Consider the following 11,014-nt stretch of genomic DNA (forward strand, 5'->3'; position numbering starts at 1 on the left):
AACCAGGACTCCAGCACTGCAGGCAGATTCTTTTCTGACTGTGTGGATCACAACAAACTGTGGGAAATTCTTCAAGGGATGAGAATGCCAGACTACCTTACCTGCCTCCTACAAAACCTGTTTGCAGGTCAAGAAGCAACAGTTAGAACCGAACATGGAACAAAGGCTCGTTCGAAGTTGGGGAAGGAGTATGTCAAGGCTGCATATTATCACCTTGCTTTTTTAACTTATATGCAGAGTACATCATGAGAGATGCTGGGCTGGACAAAACATTAGCTAGAATCAAGATCGCCATGACAAATAACAATAACCTCAGATATGCAGGTGACACCACCCTTATGGTGGAAAGTGAGAAGGAAACTAAACAGCCTCTGCATGAAGGTGAAATAGGAAAGTGAAAAAGCTGGCTAAAACCCCAAATTCTAAAAACTAAGTTCATGGCATCTCGTCCCATCACTTCAAGGCAAATAGATGAGGAAACAATGACAGCCTTTATTTGGGGGGCTCCAAAATCACTGCAGATGGTGACTGCAGCCATGAAATTAAAACATGCTTGGTCCTTGGAAGAAAAGCTATATTTTCTTCCAAAGCTAGACAGCATATTGAAAAGCAGAGACATTACTTTGCTGATAAAATTCTGTAGAGTCAAAACTATGGTTTTTTCAGTAGTCATGTATGAATGTGAGAGCTGGCCTATAAAGAAAGCTGAGTGCCAAAGAACTGATGCTTTTGAACTGTGGTGTTGGAGAAGATTCTTGAAAGCCCCTTGGACTGCAAGGAGATCCAACCAGTCCATCCTAAAGAAAATCAATCCTGACTATGCATTGGAAGTGTTGCAGGAAGGGGATCCCTTCCAGGGCCCGAAACTGGGCTCTTGTCTAACACTCAGAAATGAATTGTCCGAGGAGACAGCTGTGCTGACAAAGCAACAGATTTTATTGGGAAAGGGTGCCTGGGTGGAGAGCAGGAGGGTAAGGGAACCCAGGAGAACTGCTCTGTCACATGGCTCACAGTCTTGGGTTTTATGGTGATGGGGTTAGTTTCCGGGTTGTCTTTAGCCAATCATTCTGACTCAGAGTCCTTCCTGGTGGTGCATGCCTTGTTCAGCCAAGATGGATGCCAGAGAGAAGGATTCTGGGAGGTGGTCGGACATGTGGTGTCTCCATTTGACCTTTCCTGAACTCTTCTGGTTGGTGGAGGCTTATTAGTTCCCTGTTCCTTACCAGGACCTCCAGACGTAGAACAACTCAGGCAAATGGTTACTATGGTGCCTGGCCAGGGTGGGCCGTTTCAATCAGTGTGCTTCCCCTAACAGAAGGAATGATGCTGCAGCTGAAGTTCCAATACTTTGGCCACCTGGTGTGAAGAGCCAACTCATTAGAAAAGGCCCTGCTGCTGGGAAAAATGGAAGGCAGAAGGAGAAGGGGACAACAGAGGATGAGATGGTTGGATGGCATCACGGCTAAATGAAAAAGAGTTTGAGCAAGCTCCGGGAGATGGTGAAGGACATGGAAGCCTGGCATGCTGCCCTGCAAAGAGTCGGACATGACTAAGCAACTGAACAGCAACAAAAAGCCTTGTCTCTCCCGAGGAAACTCAAAGAAAGGCTTCTCCCTCTCCTGCTCCTTGAGCACAACCTAGTGCTTCCCCCTGGGCCCTGCCCTGATGAGGGACCATGTATCCTTGGAAACGGAAAGTAATAAAAGTCTCTTTTCAATGGAATTTACTCTTTGGGACATCACACAGTCACTTTTACAAACAAAAGGTTAAAACCCTTGGGTGGAAATGAGACAGATTTGGAGTCAAGCATTCCAGGGAGAATCAGACAGTGATGTCCCCATGTCCGTCCTCTGGAAACATGCTGGGAGAAGAGAGGGATCTGAGCTCGCCAGATGAACTCTCTTTCTTCAGGTCCTAATCCCTGCATCTCCAGGATCGCGGTGCTGGAGTTGGGGGCAGCGACAAGGGAGGGAGACCCTGGACACCAGCTCAGCTGTCTAGGGGTTTGCTGTCAGCAACACAGATCAGCTGCGGCACCTGGCTCTCTGAGACGAGAAGGGATGAGGTGTTCTGCAGAATCGAGGGTTTTGGCGAAAAGTGCAGCGGGAGAGCTGGGGGAGGCTGAGGTTTCACCCTCCGGCCTTCCCAAGATCTATTAACATCTGTGCATATGTCTTTGTGTGTATTGCACATGTGTGTGGTCTAGTGAATGGAGGTGGGGCGGGGTGGTGATTGTCTCCTTGCTCTTCCCATATCTGCTCACACTCAAGTTCACACCCCACTCCTTGGAGGCGGTCCCAGGAGCAGGACCCAGGCCTGGAGAAAGTCCTGTCCTACCTATGACAGTTCTGAAGGAGAGGCTGATGCGGAGGTGCCTCGGGGCATCTGGGGCAGAAAGACATGGGCCTGCTGCAGAGAGAGGAGTGGGATGGAAACTGACCAGCACCCCAGGAGGGAAACCAGGAAGGGGGGGTGGGTGTCCTTCACAGCCACTCCCCACCTCAGCTCCCAGGGCTCAGACCCATGCAAGAGTAGGCTGGCCTTCTCCCTACACAGACACGCCCCGCTGCCCTCAGGGACTCAGCCACCCCTCCACACTCACAGGAGACATTGAGCTGGATGGTTCTCTCCATGGTCACCTGAGATCCTTGGAGATTCACCCAACAGGTGAGGTTGGTGCTGTGGTCCTGGGCCTCGGGGTGGGGGTGAGCTGCAGGGAGTGGAGAGTCTCGGGTGCAGCAGCAGGGGTACCATGTCCACATCCTCCAGCCCAGGTCCAGGTGCCTCCGTCAGGGAGGAAGTGCCCCGAATGCGGGGAAGGAATGAGGAAGCCCCAGCAGGAAGCCAGGAAGGCAGCAGGTGATGAAGACTGGCTGGTGAAGAAGGGGAAGGTGGACTCCATAGGCGGGGCTGGGGGAGTCGATGAGAAGTCGCACTGTTTCACGTTCTCCCTCCAACCCCTCCCGGCTCCGCCCTGCTGCAGGCTGCAGGGGAGAGCACGAAGTCCCCAGAGCTGGCGAGTTTTCACCAGATGTGAGGCTGAAATGTTGTGGCTTACTCACTATGTTGTGTCCGGCTCTGCGACCCCAGGGAGTGTAGCCCGCCGGGCTTCTCAACCCAGGGATTTCCCAGGCAAGAATACTGGAGTGGGTTGCCATTCCCTTCTCCAGGGGATCTTCCCAAGCCAGGTAGTGAACCCGCATCTTCTGCATTGCAGGCTGACTCTTTACCACCGAGGTACCAGGGAAGCCCAGATGTGACATGATCGCCTTCCGAATAATGTTCATGTTCACCATGGGATCGCCCCATGAGCAGCGCAACCAGAAAAAGAGAAACGGGGTCCAGCTCCGATCATCTGGTGGGACCCACCTGCAGCTGTAAAACACCGAAAGTTCTGGAAAAGAATATTGAAATTTTTCTCAAAACCATTCCACTTCAGGCAGGAAAAAAGTTTCCAGACCCAAAAACAGTGGAGGATGATGCCCAGGAAGAAAACTTCATTAAAGCTCCTTTGCCCAGAAGGGTTCTCAGAACATGGCACAGGCCTACGGGTCTTCGTGGACCTGAAGGTCTGTCGGACCAGCCTCGGGGCACAGGCCCATGCAAAATGAGGTGGCTGAAGTGAGAGCCTTGCCCCACTCTCTGCGGACCCCAGAAGCCTGGACTTCACAAGAATGGCATTCAGGACCCCTCACACTGCAAAGTCACATGAAGGCTCAAGCCATGTGTGGAAATAACCTGTGATCTCAATGCTCTTTAGGATTGTTATTTCATAAAGGTTTCCTAAATTTGGCAGTGCCCCTAAACATTTCACACCCTCCCATTAACTAGTTCTGGAAACAAACAAACAAACAAAAAAATTTTCTTTAATATTTATCTAGAAATACTCTGTTTACATTTGTTACTTTCTTAAGGTATAAATTTCATAAAATTTTTCCAGAGACAGGAAGGATCAATCGGGAGCTTGGAATTGACTGTATCTAAAATAGATAACCAACAAGGACCAATTGTATAGCCCACGGAACGATGCTAACAATCTTTTAAAAAAACTATAATGAGCAAGAATCCGAGGAGAATATACCTATATAACCGAATCACTTTGCTGTGCTGTGAAACTCACACAACATTATCAATCAATTCTATTTTAATTTTTTAAAAGTCACATCCAGAATAAAGAACTCAAATTAATAAGAAAGAGACTGCCCAATTTTTATTTTTAAATGGGCAAAGATCCAAACAGGAATTTCACTAAAGGAGATATTCAAATGGCTCAACATCATTGCACATGAGGGAAATAAACTAAAAAGGCAAGGAGATACTGCCACAGTGGAGTGCAGCGCTAAAAGCTGAGCATGTGGGTAATACAAGTGCTGCTGAGGGTATAGAAAGCTCAGAGCCTTCATGTATGACCATGGGATACAAACTCATCTAACGACTCAAAAGAACTCTCTCAGGCTACCTGCTAGAACTAAATATATGCCAACTTTATGATGAAGCAGTTCCACACCCACCAGGAGAAAAGTGCTAGCCCTCCTATTTTCATCACACCATTCACATCAACATTACTTTGAATGAGCCAAAATTTGCAAACAAATGCAATGTCATCGTATTTTAGAGTCCATCCATAACTGGAGGAATAGTCATATGTAAAATACCATTTTCAAGACAAAATCCAAGCAAAACCAACAATGAATTATTGATACTTGCAAAACCATGAGTAACCTCATACTAAGCGAGGTAAGTCAGAAAGTGTCCTTTCAATGGTATTGACTCTTCCTGCTGTCACAAGTCATCTCTACAAATAAAGCCTCGTGGATGCAAACGACACAGGGTTGTGGGTAAGAGTTTCCAGGAAAAAGCACACAGTGATGTCCCCACGTCTGTCCTCTGGGCTCTGCATCCTCAGGTGAATCTCGTCATGAAAGGGAGCGAGGCTCAGCCACACCTCAGCCCAGCTCCCTAGTGGCTGCCACACCTGCAGAGCCAACGCGGTCTCAGGTCAGAGAGTCAGACCCATTTCACTCATTCTGGGCTCTGCCTCATGGCATGTGGGATCTTAGTTCCCCAACCCGGGATCGAGCCCCTGCCCCCTGCAGTGGAAGCCCGGAGGCTTAACCACTAGACCCACTCGGAAGCCCCTGGAGAGTCACACACTTTAGCCCCAGGAAGGAAAGGACCGCCCAGCCCCACCGGCAACCCCAGATCCATTCCCAGGACTTCCCCGCAGGGGGACAGGTGAGCTCACCTGGTGTAGTAGGTCCAGGTGAGGCCATAGGTAAGGAGGAAGCCAGCCCCCATGAGGGCCCCTCTGATCAGGGTGACGACCAGGGGCCAGGAGCCCTGCGGCTCCTCAGTCTCACAGCTGCAGGAAGGGGGGCCTTCTGGGGAAGGGAGAGGGGGTGAAGCTCAGTCCCCAGACCCAGCCCTCCCAAAGGCACACACCTGCCCGGGCTGTTTGCCTCGAGCACCTGTCCTGCAACTCACTCTGCACAGAGAGGCTGAAGGAAACTTGCTGGGAGCCCAGAGGGTTCTGCGCTTCGCAGGTGACTTCTCCTTCATCTCCAGCCCCTACTTGGGGTATCACCAGGACCCCGGTGCTGGAGATGGGGGCGGCCTCCAGGGCTGGGGACCCCTGGAACCAACTCAGCTGTGCAGGGGGGTTGCTGTCAGCAACACACAGCAGCTGTAGCGCCGGGCTCTCCGAGATGAGAAGGGACGAGGTGTCCTGCAGAATCTTGAGGGCTTTGGGGGAAAGCGCAGCGGGAGAGCTGGGGGAGGCTGAGGTCTCCTCTCCCTCCTTCCCAGGATCTCCTGGCCTCACTCTCTTCTCCCCAGCCAGCCAGCTGGGTTCCCTGTGGTCCCAGGGCTGGACCTTCCCACCCTACGCAGGCTGACCCAATGTGTCTGGCCTCCTATCTTCAGGGGAGGCATGGTGTGTCAATGGGACAGGCCTGGGCTGTTTGGTGGAAAGAAAACAGAGAACCTCAAGGCCTGAGAAGTTGATTCAGTGAAGGCAGCAGGAGATGGGACTAAGGAGGCTTTTGTGGAAGAAAACCACAGAATAGAATCATGGTGAAGGGAAATGGGCTTTGAACAGAGTGTGTGAGTGAGTATATGTGTGGGGTGTATGTGTGTGTGCCTGTATGTGTGTGTGCATGAGTGCATATCTGTATGAACATGTGTGTATGTATGCATGATGGGTGCCTAAGCTGTGGGTATATCTCTGTGTGTCTGTGTGTATGTGTGATGTGTATGTGCCTGTGTGTATGTGTGCGTGATGGGTGCCTAAGCTGTGGGTATATCTCCGTGTGTCTGTGTGTATGTGTGATGCGTATGTGCCTGTGTGTATGGGCATTTCTGTGCGTGTCTCAGTGTATGTTCATGTGTATGTACTGTATGTGTGTGTGCCTGTGTGTGTGAGTCTATGTGTGTATTGCATGTGTGTGTGGGTCTAGTGCATGGGAGGTGGGGAGGGATGGTGATTTTCTCCTTGCTCTTCCCACATCTGATCACACTCAAGCCCAACACCCTCCCCCAACCCTTTGGAGGCGGTCCCAGGGGCAGGACCCAGCCCTGGAGAGGAGAAGTCCTGTCCTACCTGTGACGTTTCTGAAGGAGAGGCTGATGCGGACGTTCCTCGGAGCATCTGGGGCAGAAAGAAATGGGCTTGCTGCAGAGGGAGGAGTGGGGTGCAAACTACCAGCACCCCAGGAGGGAAACCAGGAAGGGGGGTGGGTGTCCTTCACGGCCCCTCCCCACCTCAGCTCCCAGGGCTCAGACCCATAGAAGAGTAGGCTGGCCTTCTCTCTGCACACACACACACACACACACACCCCACCGCCCTCAGGGACCCCGCCGCCCCTCCACACTCACAGGAGACGTTGAGCTGGACGGTTCTCTCCAGGGTCACCTGAAGTCCCTGGAGTGTCACCCGACAGGTGAGTTTGCTGTCGTGGTCCTGGGGCCTCGGGGTGAGGGTGAGCTCCGGGGAGTGGATGGTGTTTAGGTCCATGGCATCAAGGGCATCCCCCACCCAGGAGAACAGGAGAGGGTGTCTGTCATCACAGGCTAGCGAGAGGCTGCAGGTCAGCTTTGTGGGGCGGCCAGACTCCAGAGGCTCCAGAAACTGGATGTCGGGTTTCTCTGGAAGAAGGGAGATGAGGAGACAGAGAGAGATGCCTGGACACAGGGGTGTGGGGACCCAGAGGGTCAGGGTCACAACTCATTCCCAGTTCTGGCTCTCTTCTGAACCCTCAAACCCCAAGACCCGGAGCAGCGAGGGCTCCCGTGCCCTGGTCCTGTTCTAATGCAGGCGTCTCCATGTGCCAGGGTCCTCTCCTGGGCCCCCTCTCATACCTGTCACCTGCAAATTCAGCTTCTTATCATGGTAACTATATTTCTCATTAATTCCTCTCTCCACTCGCAGGTAGTAGGCTCCTGAGTCGCTCAGCCTGGCCTCTTTGATGATCAGGGAGCAGTCCTTGTCCCTGGGGTCCCCGACGAGGCGGAATCGGCCCTGGGTCTCTGGTTTCACTCGTTTATTTCGGGCGTTTGTGGCCACAGAATCATCGTATGGGATGTCCCCTTCCCGGAACCAGTAGATGAAGGGCTCAGCAGACCAATACGCCGAACTCCAGGGGTAGGAGAAGGAGCAGGACACGTAGACGTCCATGCACGCCTGCACCGTCACGGATTCCTGCACTCGGAGCTCGAACCCTGGAAGCTCCTGCAGGGACCCTGGGGGACACAGAGGCTCAGCGGCAGCTCCAGCCCCTCCCCACGCGTGCCCCCTCCCCCAGCCGTGCCCCCCTCCCCCACCCCTCCCCCACTCACCCCCCCAGAGCAGGGGCAGCAGCAGCAGGGGCCCCATGTCGGCATCCGCCAGCGCAGAGCCGGTTCGGGTCCCTCTGCTGGGGAGGGAGGCGCCCCGAATGTGGGGAGGGAACGAGGAAGCCCCAACAGGAAGCCAGAGGGTGACGGAGACAGAGCCGTGGGCAGGCACAGAAGGGGAACTTGGACGCCCCGGACCGTGGAGGAGGGGCGGCCCTGGGAAGGCAGGAGGTCCCAGCCCACACCCCATGCCCCACGCCGCAGGGGGAGATCCTGAGGCCCCCGGAGGCCGAGAGGCTTCACCGCACGTGGCTCCGACATGCCCACCCGTCCAGTGATGCTCGGGTCCACGGTGGGACCGCCCAGCGGCCCGCGCACCCAGAAAAGACAAACGGGGTCCAGCGCTGGTCCTCGGGTGGGACCGACCCTGCAACAGAGAAACGCTGGACTTTCTGAGAACGGTTTCTCAAAACCGTTCATACTTGGGTTGGAAGAGTCACACACGGTGGAGGGTGGAACCCAGGAAGGAAAGCTGAGCATGAAAAAAAAAAGCTCCTTTGCCCAGAGGGGTTTTCAGAACACGGGCTGAGGGTCTTCATGGATCTGAGGATCTGTGGGACCAGCCGACCCGGACACAGGCCCAGGCAAAGTGGGGTGGAAAAGGACGAACTTTGCCCCATTCAGCTGGGACCCCAAAGTCGAAACCTCACACAGAAACACAGTTCATGACCCCTCACTCTGAATGGCCTTCTTTTCAAAGCCACATGAAGGTTTAACTCGTGTGTGGAAACAACCTGTGAACTTACTGCCCTTTCAGGAAAAAAATTCAAGTTTCGCAAGTTTGACTATGAGCGTAAACGTTTTAGACACTTTCAGGAACAAGCTATGGGACTGATGGAAAGTTTTTTTATATTTATATAGAAATATTAACACATTTTTTACTTTCTTAAACTACAGAAACAAAAAGAAATGTCCATCAATCAATCGTGCCAGTGGAAATACTGTATCTTCTTTCTACTCTATCTTAGATATAATATAATTAACCTATTTCTTTATATAATGGTCTTCTCTGCTGGCTCAGATGGTAAAGAATCTGCCCTCAGTGCAGGAGACCAGGGTTCCATCCCTGGGTCAGGAAGATCCCCTGGAGAAGGGAATGGCAACACACTCCAGTATCCTTGCTTGGAGCATCCCATGGACAGAGGACCCTTACAGGCTACAGTCCATGGGATCGCAAAGAGTCAGACATGGCTGACAAACACTTTATTAGTGTAACACTCATGTTAATTAATATACATGCCTATTCTCCTAAAAAGAGGCAATCAAAGAGGATCAGGCCAAAGGTGTGGGGAACAGGTGTTATGCAGGTGTGATACGGGTGCCTGACTCCTGAGAAAAATGGTATGGTGGCCCAGTGCTTAGGACTCTGCACTCTCACTGTCTCTGACCCAGCTTCAATCCCTGGTCTGGGAACTAAGACCCCACAAAGCCTAGGTCATGGCTGAAAAAAAAAGGAAGAAAGAAAAATAGTCTGCAATGAATGTCTTATCTTTTGGTTTTCAGCATTTTATGTTTTGTGATTGATTACATAGGTTTCTCATTTCGAAAGAAACTCGGATGTGATGTGCCTGTGATATTGAGACTTTTAGGAAATATATATTGGCCTTCATCCACAGTTCCTGGCTCACAAATTCATGAACTGTTGGAATTCTCTGACTGATGAGACATGGCCGCTTCTGTGTTCACACATTTGCTCTTTGTTCTCAGTCCCGGAACACTTCAGGGCCACACCGGACCTGGGGGTCACATTCTGTATTTGGGGGCCATGTCTGTACTGTATTCAGTGACACCATTGTTTTGCCGAAGGAGGCATCTGAACACTTGAGTCAATGTCAGGCTCCACAGAACCCAGGACCGGCCCTGCCCAGGGTCCAGGTGATCAAGCGGGGACGGGCTCGCCCCCTCGCTCCTCAGCTGTTGCGGGAACATTGCTGGACAAGCAGGCACTGGAGGAGGCCGGGATCCGAGGGCCGGGCAGCACACCTTCCCAGCGGCCGGCGTCTAGCAAAGGCCAAGCTGGGCCGGTCAAAGAACAAGAAACAAGCGTGTTGGTGAGGACGTGGGGTAAAGGGACCCTTGGGCACTGCTGGTGGGAATTGAATTGGTGCGGCCACTGTGGGAACGCTCTGCAGGTTCCTCAAAACTAAATAGAACCTCAAGCACTTTCACTTTTGGGCATTTACAGAAAATGAAAACAGCAATTTTTTTGTTCTTGGAAGCGTTAGGTACTGTAGCGAAGACATGGAAACAACTTCCATATCCAATGATGAGTGAATGAATAAAGAAACCGCGGTGTGTGCATACTCGTGATCATTCTTCAGCTATAAAAGAGAAGGAAATCCTGCTTTTACAATACATGGATGGTATGCCAGGGCATTAGGGTAATGAAATATGTTAGACAGAGGAAGAAAAATGCTGTATGATCTCACAGGTGGGTGAAACTGAAAAAAAACTAACACTATAAAGTCATAGATACAGAGAAATAACTGGTGGTTCTCAGAGATAGAGAGTGGGGTCATTGGCAAAAATGGGCAAAAATGATCAGAAGGTACACATTACCAGGAGTAAAATAAATAAGTCATGGACATGTACTGTACACCATGGTGACTATATTTAAAATATTAAGGACACTAATACAATTAACAATACTGTACTGTATATTGGAAAGTTGCTAGAAGATTAGATCTTAAAATTTGTCATCACAAGAAAAATATTTTAGCCTTATAGACATAAATGTTAATTAGGCATATTTGGTGATCATTTTGCAATATGTACTTATATTAAATCATTATATTGTACACCTGAAACTAACACAATGTTATACCTATATCTCAAAGAAAATATGTATCTATATATGTAAAAGATTTGAAAAATGTCAAGTTGGGAGCTTAGATTCGAGTGGTCCCAAACTAAGAGAGTGTTCCCTGGTTGACAGGCTCTACTGGCCTTTCAACACCTGCATAATCAATTACTTATGTTACATTTCCTCTGTGAAAATACACAATATGTAGTGTGGCTTCTAGTGTGGCTACTGTCCCTGATTTACTGATTAAATCTCTAGAGATGAAAAAGTGAACACTGGGTGATTTCAAATGCCTTTGTGATAAAATTCACAGTGCATTGG

At 50.7% G+C, this 11,014-nt stretch overlaps 1 protein-coding gene across 10 annotated transcripts; it reads right to left on the reverse strand.

Moving 5' to 3' along the window:
* Positions 1–1,298: 1,298 nt before the first annotated feature.
* On the reverse strand, positions 1,299–7,976 carry LOC122420637 (sialic acid-binding Ig-like lectin 14). 10 transcript variants are annotated; one of them, XM_043435998.1, is made up of 7 exons: positions 7,834–7,976; positions 7,357–7,737; positions 6,874–7,143; positions 6,599–6,646; positions 5,485–5,742; positions 5,246–5,381; positions 3,259–3,394 (listed from the first exon to the last, which is right to left on the reverse strand). In XM_043435998.1, the coding sequence occupies exons 1-7, from the start codon at positions 7,868–7,870 to the stop codon at positions 3,352–3,354; spliced, it is 1,173 nt and encodes a 390-aa protein (XP_043291933.1). In that variant the 5' UTR covers positions 7,871–7,976; the 3' UTR covers positions 3,259–3,351. The 10 variants fall into 10 exon arrangements, 9 of the variants coding, with proteins under 9 accessions (XP_043291927.1, XP_043291926.1, XP_043291933.1 ...); XM_043436000.1 differs by having other exon boundaries at positions 5,485–5,700; positions 6,874–7,149; XM_043435994.1 differs by having other exon boundaries at positions 6,874–7,149.
* Positions 7,977–11,014: the final 3,038 nt, after the last annotated feature.

The sequence above is a fragment of the Cervus canadensis genome, chromosome 18 (genome assembly GCF_019320065.1).
Source record: "Cervus canadensis isolate Bull #8, Minnesota chromosome 18, ASM1932006v1, whole genome shotgun sequence".
NCBI lineage: Eukaryota > Metazoa > Chordata > Mammalia > Artiodactyla > Cervidae > Cervus > Cervus canadensis.

What these genes read in the sequence shown, in the direction of transcription:
- LOC122420637 (XM_043435991.1), bottom strand. Translation starts at nt 7,870, where the DNA reads ATGGGGCCCCTGCTGCTGCTGCCCCTGCTCTGGGGGG. An exon ending in GCTGCCCCTGCTCTGGGGGG is followed by an intron (nt 7,738 to 7,833) that starts GTGAGTGGGGGA and finishes TGTGTCCCCCAG; the next exon opens with GGTCCCTGCAGGAGCTTCCA. An exon ending in GCTGAATTTGCAGGTGACAG is followed by an intron (nt 7,150 to 7,356) that starts GTATGAGAGGGG and finishes TCATCTCCCTTC; the next exon opens with TTCCAGAGAAACCCGACATC.